The sequence below is a fragment of the Acanthopagrus latus genome, chromosome 20, assembly GCF_904848185.1.
Source record: "Acanthopagrus latus isolate v.2019 chromosome 20, fAcaLat1.1, whole genome shotgun sequence".
Taxonomy (NCBI): domain Eukaryota; kingdom Metazoa; phylum Chordata; class Actinopteri; order Spariformes; family Sparidae; genus Acanthopagrus; species Acanthopagrus latus.
In genome coordinates this window covers 12,647,896-12,668,711 of record NC_051058.1, presented here as the reverse complement: position 1 = coordinate 12,668,711, position 20,816 = coordinate 12,647,896, and the positions used below count along the sequence as shown (strand labels likewise).

The following is a 20,816-nucleotide window of genomic DNA, read 5'->3' as shown; positions in this document are numbered from 1 at the left end:
GTTAGGATCTCAAGACTTGTCCTTATTCATGTTCATTACTATTAGCTTGTTGAACTTGACTCGCGTCTACTGTTCATAAGCAATGTGTGATATTAATAGAGTAGTGGGTTGGATGTGAAACTGTTCCATGTTGCTTTTTGTATAACTTATGGAAGACACTGTAAAACAAGTTCAACTGGCTTTGTTAAACCCCTTCTGCTCTATGATTCATGCTGGCGGTGTGTGTTTCTTGCTTTCCTCAATAAATGTACTTGATAGACAAGAACCATGCTACACTGACTATTGATGATATCATTTATGTTGGGTTTTACCTAAGATGCATAATCCTACTCTTTGTCAAAGGGACTAAAAATTCAGACCAAATTGTGCACTAAGGCGATCAGCGCAAGATTGTGCAGCAGTGTGGGCCAGTACAACTGGGAGAGTATGCTGTATATCTTGTGGTCTGCGAACTCTGCCTTAATAGCACTCGGATTCTGGCTTTCAGTTTTGGAATATAACCTATTCCAGAGATACCTTCTCTTGTCTTACACATAACAGAAACTCTAAACAATTGGAAACTGAATGAATGTTGTGCATGTGTCCTTTGTGGCCACTCTGACATTTGTTTCACCCTGACCGAACATGCAATGTCAACCAGTGCCTATAAGAAGACATAAAAAACTACCTTTGTTATAGGTTATATTTGTAGTATCATTTAAAAATGCTGTGCAAAGAGCTTAAAGAATAATACTGTTGAGCAGCCGGTCTGCTTGCCATCTTATGTGATTGGCTATGGCAGCATGATGTAACATTTCTCCAAAAGTTGATTCCATTTCAACTGTATGCTGTCGGGCTGCTAAGATTATTTTCAGCAACCCCTGCAGGCTACACTTCCGTAGGCTAAATGCACTTAAAATAAATGGGGGGACCGGTGTTTCTTCAAAGCCTAATTTGGTCTGAATCTGTCCGGATTCCGAGAATCAATCAAGGTAAAATTGCTCTATAATCATTATGGGGCATCGTACTTCTTCCAAAACACATGAAGACCTCATTTCCGATCCTGGAGATTATACGAACATTGTTCTTATAATCAATTTCCAGGCTTCCACACCAGCAACAGCTGTGGCCTTAAGAATGCAATATCTCAAGAATGCATTGATTCAGTTTCTTCAATAGTTCCCTATGACTCGAGGATGAACTGATTAGAATTTGGTAGCCAAAGGTCGAAGGTCACTTTGACCTCACAAAACACATTTCTGGCCATAACAAGAATTCGGACAATAAAACTTGATATACAAATGTCTAATGAGATAAATTGGTAAGTTATGACATTTGATATCTCAAAAGGTCAGATGTTAAGTGCACTGTGACATAATTACTATATTCTGCAAAAAATGATCTGCTCATTATTCAATGGCATAGCTCAGGAACAGCAACTTCACCAGTGTGTGAAGGCATAAGACTATGAGACATGCAATACAGTTCTAGTTTTCTTAAGATAAATTCACTCACTCACATTTGCCATTAAAGTAAACACAGTTAAAATCATATTTAAGTGAAGTATCCTGTTTATTCATCCAAACACCATAATAAAATATCATTATGATAATAAAAAGAAGACAAAGATAAACAAGTCATGAAGAAGAAGAAGACAAGTCAAGGTCTCATCCATACAGCGACAACATCAGAAAGCAATACAATGCAGAAGTCTGTCTACCTGACTCAATACAAACTATAAACATGTTTTTTTTTTTTTTTTTTTTTTTGTCAAGCCAGCTGAATATGTAAAGCCTCAGTCTTCCTGTCTGTGTATCTTTTTGACCGTGTGCATTCTCAAGGCTTCGCTATTCAAGCCTTACCTGCTTGTCTGCTTCAATTTACTTTATCTGCCACTTTAAAAGACTTTTCTGCCTCTATGATCTTTCTGAGTGTTCATGTACTTGTTTTTTTTCCTACCTCAAACTTTAACCATAGTTTCTCTCCTGTGTTCTCTCCTCAGCTTTCCTAACTCCTTCATCTCTAGCCGAAACTCACACTCCACATGTTGGACTGATTCTCTCCACTATCCTCTCCCAACATCTTCCTTCTCTCTGTCCTCCTTTTTCCTCTTTTCAGTTTTCCACAGTTCCCTCGCTCTCTCTCTCTCACTGTCTCCCAGCTGCAAGCAATCTTATAAATAACAACGCCATGGTTGTTTGCCATTTGTTGTCACAGACCTAACATTGCCAGAAGCGCTCTACGTGCACTTGCCTGTTTGTGTGCATCAACAAAACAAGGTAACCTTCAACTGAATCGGTTAGACATATACTGGATTTATGGAGCCGCAGATCGGATGTGCTTGTTTTGACATACATCGGTGAAGGGGGCGTTTATCTCATAGTTAAAATGTTTAAAGGGCCTCGGGGGCTTTATTCGTTTTGGCAGGGAAGAAGTTTAATTTGATAGAAGATAGTTTACAGGGAATGAAACAGGGTGTTGACTTTATAAAACAAACAGGAAAGGGGTAACAAAAGGGGAAGAGGAGAAAGAAGACGTAAATACTTTTTGCCATGTCGAAAGGAAAATATTACAACTACAGTTAAAAATAACTTGTCAAGCAACTGAGAACATTCAACAGAGCACCTAAAATGGGTAATTGTCGGGGTAGGAATTTCACGGCAGCCATGGCTCATAAGCGAAACATTGTTAAAACACCAACGACGACTCTTTCCTGTAGTAGTAAGGTAGACAACGAGCTACAACCGTATTTTCATCAAAACGAGCGGTCCTCCGGGCTGAACATTAACACTGGTCTCTATGGTAAGCAGTCTGTGAGACGAGGGCGGACAAAGTGCAACACCAAAAAGAGATGCTACAAAAAATATTCAATAACTTCACTACTATTCAGTGTAGTGTCATCAAAATCATTCCACACATCAATCGTCTCCTGCTGGTTATTCTACAACTGCTTGTTTGGAAAAAATGTGCTTTGCCATAATTTGGGGTCATTTCTATTGGGAGAAATGTTCAATAACTTCACTAATATTCAGTGTAGTATAACCAAAATCACCTAACCCTAACCCTACTTAAAAAAAAACTGTTGTGAAGGCCAAATGGCCTTGCCCTTGAAATGACAAAATTTTAACCCTGGTAATTGTACATTCAAAAGCTCAGCTCAGTTCATAAAATGTGTGAGAAAAGCATTGTTTTAGGTTACGTTTCTTTTTTTTAAATTTAGTGAACACGAGTCCCAATGTGATAATATGCCTCATTGTTACATGTCAAACATATTACTAGGGCAAGTTGAAGCATGTCATAGAAAGACCCCTGCTATTATAAGTTTTATTACTGTTCACATTGTACCTTCTTATCAGCATGCCAGGAATCTGAAAATCCATTTTCACGTCCAAGCAACAATACGAAGAGAAAGGATTAATGAATGGGTTGATTGATTGATTGAATGATTGATTGACTCTAGACTCAGTAAAGCCAGGCTATACAGTATGTATGCAACTTTAAATGTGTGGGACCAATCAGAACATTTTAAAAACTACCAAAAAAACAACAGAAACTTTGATCATCAGATTCAATACCGTTTAACTTTAGATCATTTGGTCTAAAAAAGCAGAACAATAGACACCCTGGCTCTGTATATTTCACAGCTGCGTACATCATGTCAATAAGCGTCGCCTCGGAGAGGCAGACAAATGTGTTATGTCTGTTCCAAGAGCAAGATTACGATGGTTTAACACCGGATCAATCTGCCAGAAATGAACAAAGCATTTCTTATAAGTCTTTATGTTCTTACAAAAGCTGACTAAAAATTATTTTCTTGTTATTTCAGCTACTTTGGCTATAGACAAATGGTGCTATTATTTTTCAAATGGTAAAATTGACAGCTCTGGGTTCACAATTGTCCAGCGGGCTGATGGTGATAACTACCCTCCTGCCTGCCTGCCTGTGATTCTTGAACAGAACGTACACTTTGCTTCAGTGCAGAGAAGCTCATAGATCCAACTCGAGTCATCTGAATCTCTTGCCATGGTGTAGTGTTTTATCTCAAACTATGTAATGATGCAAGACAAAGCAACACATTTCCATCTTTGATCACTTAATTTCTTCATTAAAAACAAAGCTTTGATGTTTAGAAGTGTTTTGACTCCCTCACCACTTTCTAATTAGATTCATTAAAGAAGTAACAGGCTATGAGGCATTTTGACAGCACGGCGGGGGGACCTACGCCTGTATTCACAGATATACAACCAAAATACAAATACAAATACAAAAAGGAGACACATGCATGCTCATACACTTGCACATGCATACACAAGCAAGGGAAGTGGTGGGAGGGGTAAGAAGATTTCAATAATCTTTGAGAATGCAATATTTTCTTTTTGTTCACTTAACCTCATGCTGATAATTGCCACCGGGAGCTGATAACTATTCATGTGTAGGTGACACTGACTGCATACTAATTCTGCAGGTGCAAGGACGGTCCTACAGTGACAGAACAGAACGAGGGGTAGAGAGAGGCAGAGAGGGGGAAGCAATTCTGCCTCCACACATTTGCTACAATGATTTAACATGATTGAACTTCCCTCCTCAGCTTGTTAACTGTTTCACCAGATTAGAAACCCACTGAGTGAAAACGCACAAACAGCAGGTTGCAGCACCAAAGCCATGCTTTGCTGGTGTTCTGTCTCAGTAAGCATGTTTGTGTGCTTGCATGTGAGTGCAGAAGTGTGTCTGTGCATGTGTATCCCAACATATTCAACCTTAATGCATACTGAATGCAAAAACCTTGTTTCATCCTGACAAACAAGAGGGAATTGTTAAATGTACATTTACAAACGTGAACACAGCCTATTGTGCATTAAATTCTGTGTTGAATATGTAACATAGACTCTTATCAAAGGAAACATTATGCTCAATTTCAGGTTCATGATTGTATTTTGGGTTACTAGAATAGGTTTATATGCTTTGGTGCCCAAAAAACACATCAGTTTTCTCATCTTGCTCAGTGCTGCAGCACTTCATCCCCCCTCTGTCTGTCTGGTTTAGCTCCTGTCTCTTTAAGGGCCTGTGTCCACATAGTGTTTTTTTTTTTTTTTTTTTCCCGGAGAGAAAAGCACTGGCGGTGCCCTCGGGAGCGCCGGGATGAAGTGCTTGTGTGCTGAGAGAAAAAGTGCTGCACGTCTGTTTTGACTGACACTAACACTATGGAAACAGAGGGCTGACCACAGCTAGTGACAAACTTACAACACGTAGGGTGATAAAAGCACAACACTCACCGGCAACATTCAGTGTACAGACAATCTGCTCGCCCAGACTGACTTTTCTCTCTCTGTTTTGAGAGTTTCCTTATGATAAAGCTCAGGAGAGACGGACACAGCCATAACAAGGGCGAGGGGTGACGAGTCCCAAAAGAGACTATGTGACACAATGCCTAAGGCCCCCTAGCCCAGTCTCCTCTGATTGATTAGCTCACACATGCTTGACCCAGTGGTGTTAACAGCAACAACAGAATAGCTGTGCTTTCGAATTCTTACATCGCATCACAACTAGCTACACAGCAATTATGCAAATGTGTGACTTTGTGACATAGTGTGATGTCACAGAGACACAGAATTAGAGGCAAGACTACTGACAGGCTGTTTCACAGCATTGTTTTCTGTGGGAAAGAGGAGCTTCAGTTTGTGAGAACTCTGAGCATTTTTAACTTTCAAGAACTTTAATACGTACAAGAACACACATATATAATACACCAAACAAAAAAGCATAATAGGTCTCCTTTAGGTAAGTAGATAAAAAATGCTTAAATAAACCCCAATGTCAATTACAATCATGACAATATTGGCAAGGCAAGTTGAAAAACTGCACTGGACACATTGACAGGTTGTTATAATGTGAATGACTTCTTGTTGTGAAATTGCTAAACATAAAAACGCTTTTATTTTTGCTCTGTACTGCAGCCCATTGGACAGGAAAAAAATTACATTTACTGTAAAGTGCTGACTGTCAGCTATCATCATTTGAAGACGCTTGTAAAGGCCTTTTTATGTATACCCCTAAGGGTAGAAATCAGGGGATACAGGCCTTACCCCTGCTCACCCAATATAGATGAGAACAAGCCAAAACACACTCGAAGCTGAAAGTCGGCACTTTAAGATGAACCATTTCATTTGAAGCACAGCTTACTGGACTATTGAGCCAAAACAGCAACAAAAAATGTGTCCCTGTGATCAGACTACTAACACTGTCAGACTCATACAATATACATTGAGCCAACAGTTTCACTGTGTCATAAAAATGAAGGTAGTGTTGATGAAGGCATACTTGGCAGGCCCCCGTCACACTCTGGTTTTTAGGGTTTTTCATTTGTGTAGCACCATTTTAAGAAATTAGAAACTTGTAGTGCATATGCGTTCTTTATTCTAATGCTACTGAATCTTTAAAGAGTCCCTCCACACATATATTCATTCATTCATTAACTGTAATCAGTGTGTCTGACTTGATGTTTTGCAAAAGAAAAACAACAATTAATACATTAAAATACATTTCAAAGGATTAAAATCCGATTATCACTGAGCACAGAGAAAATCGACACTTTCAGCAATGAGTGTGAAGTCAAGCCTTCTCGTGTCACACCCTGCACATCTCATTCTGCACAGTGAAGCTCAAACATCAAACTGCAGGAACAAGAAGAAAAACGTGTTTTCTGACTGGAGGCGAACTTTCAAAAATGCCCTGAGTACAATTTGACAAGCTCTCATGAGATTATTTGGTTGGTGTGGTGATCAGGAGTAAGGAAATGTTTTCTCACTGGAGGTTCACCCAACAACTGAAAGGTTTAAAGGTTTTAAAGTTTTGTGGTTGATGGGCCATCATCCTCTACTGAGTTAAGTCTTTGTCTCACATCTATAAATACATAATGATGTAATTTGACATATACATCCACAAATTAAAAAAAAAAAAATAAATCACTAAACCTGTTTTTATAGCTCAGCAATCTCCCTACTCATAGATTTTCTTGTCAGTTATTTGTGCTGCTACGGTCACTGAAAATAATAACTTCTACACTGCTGCAGCTTTTCTTTTTTTTTTTAAAAAAAAAAGGGCAACATTTTTGTGTGCTTACTTTCGGGACATTACTTACTTACACCTTAGCCTGTTTGGGAACTAACTAACTAACTATCAGATGGTGTAACTCTTGCTCTTGCAATGCTCTTGCATTGCTGTGTGGCTGTTCAGCAGATAGCGGCTTTAACCTTCACCTGCCTTTAATTAGGTAGACCTACATCCAAAATGTTTTTTACAATATAAAAAGACTTTTAAGGTTTGTGTATATGAGAAGTAAATGTACACTTTTGCCTCCGTTATCAGATCCTTTCTTTCATTGTCGTTCTCATTTTCAACATAGGACTTCAATATTACCAGCTCAGCCTTGCTCACTGCTTGAGGCCTATTTGTTGAAACCAAACAAAACCATTTAGCTGCATTAGTAAGCCCTTAAAACTGCACTTGTACAATGGTAAAATTATTCGATAAAGCTGGTATAATTAATTTTAATCCTGTAGTCTGTACTCTGTTTAAATACAACATGGAATTGCAAGAACAAAAAACAAAAACACTCTCATTCACACACGCACAGTAAAATACTGACAAAAAAATGTAAAAATCTAAGGTGCACATGCAGCGGAGCAAATACCCACAGATGGGTACATTTTAAAATTTAAAATGCATGTGCATGCGGGTGTTAATGTGAGCTGTGTATTGATTAACAAGTGAAATACAAATACACAGATTTCCATGCTCAATCACATTGACACCTTTAGCTGGAAGCCATATTACATATTCATAAATGCAGTATTATATGGCTGGCTGACATCTCTCTCTCTCTCTTGCCTCCAACTGCTTTCCTAAAAATAGAGAGTAGCTTTACTCTGTTCTGTGTTAAAGACAAAGCTTGACATGTTGAAATTTTGTCTGTAACAGTGGGAAAATGTCTGCATTGACACTGACGTTGCATATTACTCCGAAACAAGCTTATTACGTCCGAGCTAAGAGGTGCAGGTGTTTGAAGAAGGGACACTGAAGGCAACTGGTATGTACATGCAGACAAATCTGTTCTATAAAATCAGCATCAAAGGTGCTGGTTTGGTTGAATTTACTATTGCATACTGAGTTTTCACTGAGGCAGCTGGGTGATTCTTGTATGATGCATGACAGATGGCATGTGTCAAAGTGAGTTGCACCACAGTAAATGCCTCAACATTAACTCTGCATATAAAACTGCAGAGTGCTTTGTCATGTGATGAAAGCAGACGAGACGAGAGAAACAGGAAGACACTTGAAAAGCGACACTATCTGCAAGAGTGAATAAAGGAACGACAGAAAACTAGTGCCATCCTGCTATATAACAAAAAGTTGACTTTGATTCCTGGAAGGTTTTTCTTTCTTTCCGTTCAAAACACTTATTTTGAAACATTTGTAGACATATGATGCTTATAAAGAATTCTCTCCTGCAATTTTCACCCTAGTCTGATGCCGGCAAAAAGGTGCCTGACAGATGTAACAAGTAAATGGAGGGAGACCGATTCCCTTCCTGGGGACAAAAAGAAACATTGAGTGGCTGATAAAAAATAAAAATAAAATCATAGAATCTACTGCAATGTGGAAAATGTAAAGCCAAATCAAAGACAGAGTCTGACAGTAATGGGACTGAAAAGAATAAGAACAAAACTAAATAATAAAAAGGTTTGTATGTTTAAGAAAAGATTAGCTAAGACAGAGAATGACAGACAAAGAAAAGGAGCAATAATAGCTTCAGATTACAGGACCATTTCACGTGTGACCTAACTCACACTCTGTGTCTATCCAGCCAATCACAGAAGAGAAAACCTGCAGTGACCCCGTGATCTTGTGAAACAGGCCCCAACTGGAAGAGTTATAATGATGACTGGAGAGTGAGAGTGTGGCACTGTCTGCACATGAGGTAAAAGATTTACTGAGTTCATAGTGTGTGAGCGCCGGGTTTATTGGTATTTCAGGCACAGAGTGAATAAAAGAGCGTGTGAAGTTTACGCGCCGTCTTCACAAAAATATGATATCAATCCATCACATTTATTGCTGTTTTACATAGACATTTTGTATAGCTAGAGAGAGGGGAAGCACATTAATGTATTCTTATTTTGTAAGCAGCTCTCTATATGCTTTTTCACTGCCAGAGGCATGGTGGGGCATTTTTGCAAAAACTGAAATATATTAAAGCGTATAAAAGGAACTGAACTGAACTCACACAAATTGTCCAGCCCACCGACATCTGATTGTGTGTCACAGACAGCCAGCAGTAGGAAAGACTACAACATCATGTCTGTATTGCACTGAGGTGTGGGTAATTAAACATACTGTACAATATGTACCTTCTCTCTGTCTTAAAACAAAAGACGTTTGCCAAGCGTTGTGTAGAAGACCAAACCAAGTAGGACGACTATAAAGTTGGGTGCAGAGCCAAGCCCTCCGGAGGAATAAACACCTGGAGCCACACTGGATTCTGATCTCTGATCCAGATACTTTTTGACTTTTGAAATTGGAACGCCTATTTACCTTCACTCCTGTTTATAAACCTGACTGCAGCAGCAATCTGTGGAGGTGACCCCCATTCTTATGTTATGTTCTGTGTTACTGGAGAGAGAACTGGAGTCTCTGGTGAGGGCGGAATTGGTGTGTGCTGTTGTTCATTCATGTTCGTTTGTAGTGAACACACCATTACACAGCCAACCTCGCTGATCTGATGTGACTCAGACTCAAATGGTCATGTTTCAAACTTGTATTCATGTATTTAAGTTTAGTCTTGTTTCCCAATTTCTCTATCCCATAAAAAGTGATGGGCGCCCACATGCGACACGCCTCATTGGAATCATTTGGGACAGTGTAAGTACACAACTCAACAAAATAGGTAACAACTGTCTCGTCATCGTTTTAGATGTGTCCTTAAATCTGTTAAGTCTGGTGAAGTCCGCACATTAAGTGACTCTCTGGAAGTCTGCAGAAAGTCTGCTTGAGGGTCCTTGTGGACTGACTGATTTGTGGGTTTGGACAGCCCTCAGCACAGATCTCCCACCAATGCACCCATAAAATCTGAACATTTAGATGCAGCTTTAGGCCAGTCCTCACTTTATATCCACTGTAATGGCCTCTACAGGCTGTTTATATACTTCTTTCAAAGTTTCAGACAGGTCCTTCAGACCAAAATTAGACAAAAAGCATATCAGTTTCCGTGTGTGTGTGTCTGAAGCATCTGATCGGAGAATAGTCACCTAAAAAAAATCTACTTCCCTGTGGAGTGAATTATAAGGATGTGTTCCGACTTTTTTAATGGTTTATGGTGATATGTGGTTGAACAATATTGAGTGCTCGTTGCTTTAATCCATCAGAGAAAAGGCAGTCATAACAGATTCAGTTTGTTACATGTTAGACCCTACATTGATGTCGTTTATTAATTTGCCAAATGAAAAACAAATCATCTGTCTTGGTCGGCAGGAGCAGCTACCATCCAAAGTTTCAGATGTGGTGTGTTAAATTGAGATAGATGTCTCTCTCCTCCATAGGAATTTCACTCTAGCGACAACCAAATAGCTTCATTCTCATTTAGACAGCCAGTATAAACTCTGTGCAAGTGTTTGCGTGTGGCTCAGTCTGATGGAGCGTGTGATATCAGCCACCGGGTTCATTGCTGCTTTATTGCTAATTTGCAGCTCTTACAGACGTATGTTCAGGTAACCAGACATTTTCTTCCTTATTCTGGCCAAAAAATCCATTTTAAGATCTCTGCATTTGCCGGGTCTCATCAACAACAACGACAACAACAACAAGACCACCGACACCTCTAGTTTTTTAATTTTTAAGAGGAAACGTAAACTTCTTTGATGCTCAAATATGAAACAGGTCTTTCTTCCATATGCATTTGGCTACATGTAACCTCTTACATGGGCGAATGAATAAAAATAATGTATGTATGTATCAAATTAAATCAATTATTTAGTCTAGGAAAGCAATTTAACATCAGTAACGTTAACAATGAGCATCTTTCTCAGCAATCCTGCACCTTTTTTGTACTACTTATTTTATTAGTTTGAAGTCCACCACACCTGCGCAGTATTCCATGCACTTGCCCCCAAACACATCCTGGACAAATTTATGAGGACAAGAGCCAGAACATGTGCCAAACATATTTTTGACAGCACAAGTATGGCTATAGTAATGTATAAAGAAGACAACACATCTTTAGATACACAAGTTGCTCATTGTTTTCAGTCAAATTTTTGGTTGAGTAGCTGCACAAACTGCGTGTCTTGACGCCACTGATCCATGAATGTGCCATTTGGAACAGATCTCTGCTAGCTGTATGACTATGACGTTCTTCATGTTATCACCAGTAACAGCAGGTGCTGCCATATCGACCTGCACTGAAATTTTGGGGATTATAATACTATGCTGTGTGTGTGTGTGTGTGTGTATGTGTGTGTGTGTGTGTGTGTGTGTGTGTGTGTGTACCTGTATTCTTCCTGAGTGAACACAGGAATGACAGAAGGTTGAAGGACTGTGATCTCGACCAGAGTTGCGTTCTCCTTGACAGGCTCACCATCATCATAGGCCACCACCACCAGCTGTCAATCAAACGCACACATAGGTTAAGAGAGAGTCACAACATTCATCATATTTCCACATGATCGCTCGCCACGCGTCTCTCTAGTGCTTACGCCTGCTAACACTGCAAAGATATCAGTTCACACCTTTAAACAGTCTGTTGACAGTGGAGACAGCTGCATGAACTGATACAGCTAATGCATGACAGGCTGATAATAAACCAAAATACATGTCTGCTGCTTTGTTGTCCGTATTCTAAAAGCACATTATTTGCACTGGGATTAGAGAACAGGAGCGTGTGCATCCCACTGGTGTGCTTATTTTTTTTCTGTTTAGCCTTTCTTATTTATTTAATTGGGGGTAACCATGGTTAACTGGACCCAAAGGAATCTTAATGAGGGATAAACTTAAATATCAAGATGTTGAAATATTGTGTTTTCTTCCACTAATTTTGCCAGAAAATTGTTAATGATACTGCACCGACCTTCTTTAAATTCATACAATAACTCAGGCTTTAACCAGCAACCCTCTAAATGTAAAGGTAACTTGAGAATGTTTTTGGGTCGTTAATTGCCTTGCACAAAAGAGAAACCCTTTTTTGTCCCAAAATGAGGATTTAAATTGTTTGCTTTTAGGTATAAACCTATTTATAGCACTGCACACTTGCTCATGCATACCCAGTTGCTCTAAAACATTTTTTTTTTCCTTTGGCTCCTTTATAATGTCATGCAACGAAATTAGGGAGACATTTGCTACATGTCACTGACATTGTCTGACTGTGAATATGTCCTTGTAGAAATGATACCAGACAGAATTTATCTCAGTCATAATCCAACGAAAATTTGTACATAGCGTTGGACTGATTCCATTTGTTTGAGTTACTGGGAGCAAATGAGGTAGAATTAGTCCCCTGAGTGACATCTTCAGAGGACGCTGAATCCTTGTTGTGTTAATTAAAGCCCAATGAAAAGATTAAATTATCATGGCCCAAAGCCCCATTGAGGGCGGAAGTGGGGAAAATGCATTTTTGAAACTAATAACTGGCTGTGGTGTACTTTGTGCAGTGGATAGGGATTTATATGAGTGCTCTGTACAAAGACACCTTTCTGTACACAAATGCTACAAGTACAACCTGAGAGCGATGATGAAATAAATTCTTAATGACTCTCATCATGTGACGTCGTCCCAACCCTCCGCCCACAGAATACCAACATCTACAAGCTCCAGCAAACCAGGGATGCATCAGAGAAAACCTCTAGTAATGATGTCTCTGTTGGACTGTAGCCCCAGTGACAATGTTTACAGTGTGAATGAATCAATCTGATTGATTGGGGATTACACTGAGAGATACTGCCTCCTGTACTTACATTGAGCTGCCTACTGTATTTACAATGTAAATACAGTAGACTCACTGTTACATGACTATTTCATAGTGAATAAATTGAAACAGCATAACATCCTCGGTATCACATGGTATACTCATCGTCAGTGATCAACAGTCTTTGAAGTTGCCAATTTGAGGGAAAACTGAGTTCTACAGTCTGCACAAGGCATACTGTAATGTCCTAATGTCAGCTAATGGTAGCAAGCTCACTGGTGACCACTTGAGGGGGCAGATTCAAACAACAGTGGTGTTTTAACAAGAATGCAATGGCAGGGGAGAGTCCCCTTCACGGACTGAATGTTATCAGTGGCACCATTAAATAAAAACTAGAATTGCACTGAGTAGAGCGCATACCTCCCCCAAGGCCCAGCAGCTTCCTTTAATTAAATCATGCCCAAACCAATATCAAAATAAGACATATTCAAAGCTGCTAGATATGGACTTTAATTTAGATCTGCATCAAATTGTACTTATTTTTGGATACTAGCTACCTAAAACCATTATTTCCCAAGAAATTAACAGAAAAGTTGAAAAACACCCTCTCTTGGCATGTTCATCATTGATCGTGGCCTCATCATTTATCCTGCATTCATGGAAATGTGTTCAGTAGGTTTTGTGTAATCTTGCTGACCAACAAACCACCCAAAAAATGGACACAGGCGAAAACACACTCTCCTTGGCGGGCTGCCATTCCTGTTCTTGGTGCAATTCTGTTTTCAAAAGCACAACAGCCATCCAGTAGTGGTCATTGTCATGCATATGTAAATGAACTACGGGAACCTTTCACAGAGTGCTGCATACAGCAGGGGTTACCAACCTCTCGATCAGAATTATTTTCATTCTCTGTTATCTGTGACCATTTCTTTTCAATCCCTGTCCCCACAAAACCACCAGCACAGCTAAAAAAAACAATTCTAAACATAACTGAACAGAGCTTTTTAGCTCTTGACATTAGTTAGCTAACATCATATACATTATGGATTACTGGTAAACTGTGTGTGGATACTTACACTGAACTTCAGGTTTGGCTCCTCGTTGAGGTTCACTCTGGTTGCCACATTTCCGGTCTTTTCGTCCACACCAAATATACTGGCAGAATACGGGTGAGCCTCATAGTCCACTCTATAGCGCACTCGTCCTGCTGGGGTACCCTATGAAGAGAAAAAATATATTTCAGATGACAGACTGAGATGAATGTGGCATAAGACTATAAATAGATATACAAATATTTCTTGGCAGCTTGGAATGCTGCCACTCTTCGACTCTCTGCAAAGTAGCATCAAATTAGAAGCATACTGTTGTAATGAGTGTGTAATGAATGTCACAGTATTTAACATCCAAAGCAATTAGCTTGGTCAAAAAGTGAGTCCCTGTCCAAATATACACACACATCATTTGCGGATTGATACGGTCCAACTTTTGTGACTAAGATGATCATGAATTAATCCCTCAAGTGTTGCAGATGAGCAACCATCAGTTTGTAGGACTAATTTGACTCAAAATGTCAGGAAATACATAAAATTACATTATTTGAATAATTTCTTGTGTTAGGAAATCTGGATCAGGTTGAAGTCTTAGCTTTGTGTCATAGTTTGGGTTTTTACTTTTATCTTTTATTTTGCCACTTGTCCCCTCATGTATGGTGTTTTGTTTTACACTTCCTGTCTTTCTCTTTTATCACTGCCTTTTCTTGCTGATAACCTGTACATGTGCAATGTATTTTGATCGCTATAGGTTGTGTTTCAAGAGATGGGGTGTAACAGCGCCTGCTCCTTATTTGAAAAAACTTACATTCTGGCTACTTTATGCTCATAAGTGGCATCTGACTTGATGCACCACCACTAGAAACCCCTGAAAAACTATAAAAACGAAACACTGTCAAGTTCAAATGAAGCCAGAGGCTTATAGGTGTCGGTTTGTCTATGTTCCCTGTGTCTGTGTTTGCTCCTCACATTACCTCTGTGTTCCCACCTTGGTTCCCTGTGGCTTTATGGTTTGCTCTTAGTCTTGAATTCTTAGTTTAGTCATGATTTCTCTTTTGCCTGCCTCTTTGTTGCCAGCTTGGTGTCGCCTGCCTTTTTTCGCCAGCATTTTGATTTTAGGATTTCAGCTGTTATTTAAGACCGCCTTTTCTTTTCTAACCTGCCTGTCTCTGCATCTACGTTTTGGTCCAAAGCTTTTTGCAAACCTGAACACCTTGTCTTCATCAAGGATATAATCTTCATTATTTTTACATGTCTTACACTGTGACCGCTAGTTTATAAGACCAAGGACTCATGTTTGAGATGCGGTTTTAACAAAGCCACATTGTCAGTAAACTGAAAGATATCCATGGCCATATTTCTTTCAGAAACTTCTACCGCAACAGCAATAGCAGAATTAGTGTCAGTATCATATCATGGGTTTGAAAAATAATCACTCGAAAGTAGCATTCAACACAACTGAAGTGTAAAAAAAATGTAGATTTATTAAGATAATATACAAGGTAAACTGTCATTTCTTCTGGAATGAGACAGATTTTGTCAGAGCACTGCAGCACTTCAGAGCTGTCTACTCCTCTGAAAGCTTTCATTAAACAGCTCACCGTGAGTCAGCAAAACTTCAACTGTGACAAATTCTTATAAAGACTTGTACTTGAGAGGGAAATTTGCAGTCTGACGATTATAAATGACACTGTCACTCAAATATTATAGATAAACATATATAGAGAGGCCTATGTCAAGGGCTGTTAAGGTGCTATTTAGTGCCTTGTTGGAGCACTGGGAGCCTTTAAAACAGACAGCCTGGACAGTATTATGTTACTTTTTGACCCAAGAGAGTCTAGCGAAATGCTTAAACCTCAAGTCTGCGTCAATACTGCTGATGTAGTAAGACAGCAAGCACATTAGTAAAAGGAGTGTGGGGCTTTTAAAAGAGGCTCATGGGGCAACATTGTCGGTATGGAAGATTTCACTCAGAGATGGCGGAGTGAAAAATAAGATCATGGCTTCTTGAGAAAAGTAATGCAAAGTAAAGATACTTTTCCGTTTCGCTGTCTTTTTCATAAATATTTATTTGGTGATTTAGCATACAGTAAAATTGCAAATTTATCAGTTGGGTGATAAAGAGTAGAGCGATTTTTCACACAGCCAGATCTGCATCTAAACAAAGAGGCTGTATGACTCAGCAAATCCACATAGGCTATATTCACACTGCACTTAGAGCCCAGTATGAGGTTTTTACAGCCTTTAAAACCTGGGGTTAACTGCACCAGCCTATCTAATGGCTCACAATGGAACGTTTAAGTGGGATAACCTTCATTTTACAGCAAACAGAATAAAGCAGCCTATATTACAAACATGTTGAGAGTTAAAAGCCAAATCGAGGTGCTCACTAAAAGCTACACAGGGGTATAAAAAAGAAGTGCAAACATATTTAAAACACACACACACACACACACACACACACACACACATATACACGCATACACACACACATACACACACATACACACACACACACACACACACACACAGGAGACAAGCATCATTATCTTGCATCATTCCCATACGCAACTCTGGGAACAGGATGCAAAACACAGTTTGATTGAATAGCAGCAGATGGAAATGCTCACCGCAGGGTCAGAGTCATTGGCCATCACTGTGGTTACGATGGTTCCCTTGACAGCATTAGGGGCAACCATGCCTTGGTACACTGACTGGCTGAATACCGGAGAAAAGTCATTCATGTCCTGGAGAGATAAACATACACACAGACGGACACAGTCGTAAGGCTTCGGCATTGTAAAGATACAGTACAACAAAGTGTTCATGTCTTCCAGTAAGAGTCTGTAATTGTTTGGTACCTATGATGTGCAAAATGACCTTGTAGGCAAGATGCCTTTTGCTTTCACTCTGGTTCCTTCATTTTACTTCATTATCATTTGTATTTCTCGAACTCTCAAATGAAATGAGTTCTTGTAAAGTGTTGTTTTGTTTTGGCTTGGGTTGAGAAAATATGTCAGTTTAAAGTAGAGTCGATAAATAAGTAGCGACTGGAATAAATCGGATGATCACAGGACTGAGAACCTGTGGGTCCTTTCTTAAAATATTCTTTATAGAATTATTTATCTGTAATTGCTTATCACTTGGCTGCACAGTGGAATCAGAGTTAGATTGTTATAAGGCCATCAGCTAAACACTAGCAAGCTAGCCTTTATCCATTGCAACCACTGATACATTTAACTGAAAGTCACCAGTTAACTCGATCCCTCATCAAACCAAAACACTGTTAGTGAAGTAGTGCCATCACCTTAAGAAATTTGGAAAAAACCTTTAAAGCAATTAGATTGCTTATTTTACCTTAAGATTGTTAAGATTCTGGTGTAGTGCTAAGGTAAAATACATGACTGCTTACTAAGAACTAGTCTCTTTCATACAACAGAACCCTGCCACTCAAAAAAACTTCACATCAAGCCAAAGACGAGACCTTGGTCAGGTCCGTCTTGCAAAAGAGATCTTGATCTTAATGGAAGTTCCTGGTAAAATCAAAAAGATGAAATAACAATAACTACACTTTAAAGACTGTATGGAAAGTCATGTATCAAACCTGCCCTTCAGAAGATAAATGGTTGTGAACACAATCCATGACGGAGGGAAATTTGACTGAACAGGAGGGGCGCCAGACAGACCCGCCAGAGCAAATCAAGCATGAGCCTCCCAGGCTAACCAATATCTGACACTGACAATAAACCATAATTTGGTTGATTGCTCTGCACTGAAACCCAGTTGCAAGCAAAAGCAATGCTGCCTGCACCACCACTTATGCTCATCACAATACCGACAGCCAATGATAGCAAGCTATGAAATAGCTTGTTTGTTTGCATATGCTGTGTTAAAAAGCAACTTTTTACTTTCTCCAATAATTGATACATTTTTGGCTAAGTGTTTAACCCTGGCAGCAAAGAACATACAAAAGATCAATTTATTTGACTACAATAACCATTTTCGACTAAAATCTAAAATTCCACATTGCCTGTGGTGAAATAAAAGACCTCAGTCATCCTTCTGTCTTCAGACTGTTTGTCCTCATACTTAAACAAACTGACTCGTACCCAGACACCCACCATTATTCTGACAGTAACAGAGGCGAGTCCAGGAGGCATTGTTCCCTTTGTATCCATGGCCTCTACGCTGAATGTGTATATCGGGTTGGAGTCAGTCAGAGCCTCGTAGTCGAGAACTTTCAGAACCGACAGCTCTCCGGTCACTGGGTCCATGTGGAAAAGTTCTGCAATCACCTGGTCCGAGCCTTCAGTTTTGATTCGATATGTGAGGTTGGAGTCAAGGTCAGCGTCTATCGCCTGCCGAGAATCAGGGAGTGAGAAGGGAAAGAAAGTAATGTCACTGCCTTGTGAATTTTATGGAGAGTTGAATTTTTCATATTCACCAGAGGGACAAGAATCTCAATATGCCAGTGCTACGGACAGAGCAGACTGTAGTATTTTCATTAGGTCTGTGTTGAGCTGGTACGTCTTAACTGCTTGTGGTGGTGAAATTTTATGGTCCAGCTGGTGGTCTGAATTTATTTCTTTTTTGTCACTATTTGAATATGAGGTTGAAAGGACAGGCTGTTCTTTTTTTCTTTTTGACATTCATCCACATTTCAGCGTGTCCTCAAGTGTTGTCAAATTAAAATTCTGACGTCTTGAGATCTCTAGTACTGGCTGGAATAATTTCAAAGAAGACACAGATAAATCACTCTGAGTACGACTATAATGATGAGTCTCATTGACTGGACTGATGCCTTGCAGTGCTTTTCACAGAGCTGAAATTTCTGGGGCTCAGTTTCAACCTACAGTGGACTTGATTTAAACTAGTTCAAACTCTGAACATTGATCTCAAGTGCTCAGTTTTTGTGCTTAAGTATATCAAACACATGTTAAACAACTGTCTCATTGTGGATTTTCATTTGATTTATCAGACACTATGTTTCGATATTAAGTGTAATCATTTGATAAGGAGGTAACATCACCATACCAGCTTTTAATAAGTGTACATAATGATAACACAGTGGATGCCGATTTGTTTATTGACCTTTGTTGCTTTCCTTAATTGCACTTTATTTGGCTTTAACATTTGTAATGTTTTATACATTTGTTATGCATCATCTAAAAGTAATGAGTACATTTTGTCCAGGTTATTACAAAGATGTTTAAAGTAGCAACATACAAATGAAATAATTGACTAATGATGATACATTTTACGTCTTTAGTTGTGTCTCTGTACAGCCTGACCAAGGTTTTAATGCATATTAAATAAACATACGGTACCCCTTAGAAGTTTAAAATGCCTGTCAGATGAGAAAGGACTAGTTGAGAAACTCCTTTTTACAAATGGATGTGCTTCATATGTAGGGTTTGCAGAGAATGTCATTTTCCTGTACTTGGAGTACAAAATGCTGTACAATGAATTAATCAAACAACTGTAAGGGCAGAAAGGGACAAAGGTAACTCTAAGCAACAGTTCAATACAAATTTTTTAAAAAAAGCCTCAGTCTTTGGTGAAAGAACTTTAAAACCTAGCTCCAAAATATGTGCATTTTCAAGTTTTCTCCACTGTCATGCAACACCTTGGAGACACTGACTAAATGGAAGTTTGAATCATTTAATTGTTCCTCTTTTGGGGCATGCACTATTTTAAATGTATATAACAACTGCCTTTGTCTACCTTAAAATAGTCATAATTCAAGTAAAGCAGAAAAACATCACACAGTAACAGAGTTTACTCTAGATTTACCTTTAACTGTAGAATGACTGTATCTTTGGGGCTGTTCTCTGGTAGGCTGACATTGTAAGTCTGCTGCGTGAATATCGGGCTGTTGTCGTCTACATCCAGAACGGTGATTGACAGCGTTAGTCTGGATCGCCGTGGATCCACTGCACCGTCCGAGGCTTCAACGATCAGAAAGTAGTGGCCTTTCACCTTTAAGATGACAAAGAATCGCAGTCCCACTGATTACAACCATCTTGTTTTTTTTGTACTGCATTATACAGCTATGACATTCATGTGAAATCTAAGAATATCTACTGGATGACTTTCTCTGACCTCTCTGTCCAATGGCACCGCAGTTCTGATCGCGCCTGTGGCATTGATGGAGAACAGCGTCTGGTGGTTGACGAGCCGATAATGGACCTGACCGCTCGCAGCCAGATCTGGGTCTGTAGCCTAAACATTGACACACAGAAAGGACATGCAATGAGAAAAAGGAGGACTGAAGGTTCAAATCATCCGCATTGACATGCAAGGTCATCATGCTGACTTTTAGGTGAATTATTCTTCGACTTAAAAGTACAAATCCCCTCAAATTAAGCTAAAGGTGTGAATGAAGTGTGTGTATGTATGTGAACATATACACGTGTTAAAACTCTGAACCTCACCCAATCTTGTTAACTTGTTAATAAAGAAAAGCTTTTCTTCTGGAATTTGAAATATTAGCAGTATTTGTGTGTGAGTGTGAGTGAATGTGCGTTTCACTATGAGCGGGAGAAAGACTGGAAAATTACTTGGAAGAGAATTATCAACGCCCTACAGTTACACACAGGGAGCTTTTGTCAAATGGGTATGCATCAGCAAGTCATTTTTATTAGCGCTGACATTCTGGCTTTGTATAGTACTTTCATCACACCATTTTATACACTGTCCTCTTGTTCACACCTCAGCATGGTTGCATCTAAGTAAGTACTTTCTTTGCCTTTCCTTCCCTGCTACTTTTAGTTCCTATCTATCCTCATGTTATTGCTCCTGTCTGTAGGTTTGACACTGGTCTAAAATCTAAACTTTAC

General features: G+C 39.3%; 1 protein-coding gene across 16 annotated transcripts in view; it reads right to left on the bottom strand.

Moving 5' to 3' along the window:
* LOC119009836 (protocadherin-15-like) overlaps positions 1–20,816 on the bottom strand; it is a 201,995-nt gene that overhangs the window by 55,066 nt on the left and 126,113 nt on the right. For all 16 annotated transcript variants that reach the window (XM_037081506.1, XM_037081507.1, XM_037081501.1 and 13 more), the window contains 6 exons: positions 20,080–20,199; positions 19,771–19,956; positions 18,099–18,335; positions 16,608–16,724; positions 14,005–14,145; positions 11,518–11,630 (listed from right to left, as the gene is read on the bottom strand). In XM_037081506.1, coding sequence (XP_036937401.1) covers positions 11,518–11,630; positions 14,005–14,145; positions 16,608–16,724; positions 18,099–18,335; positions 19,771–19,956; positions 20,080–20,199 — 914 coding nt within the window. The remainder of the gene's footprint in view (positions 1–11,517; positions 11,631–14,004; positions 14,146–16,607; positions 16,725–18,098; positions 18,336–19,770; positions 19,957–20,079; positions 20,200–20,816) is intronic.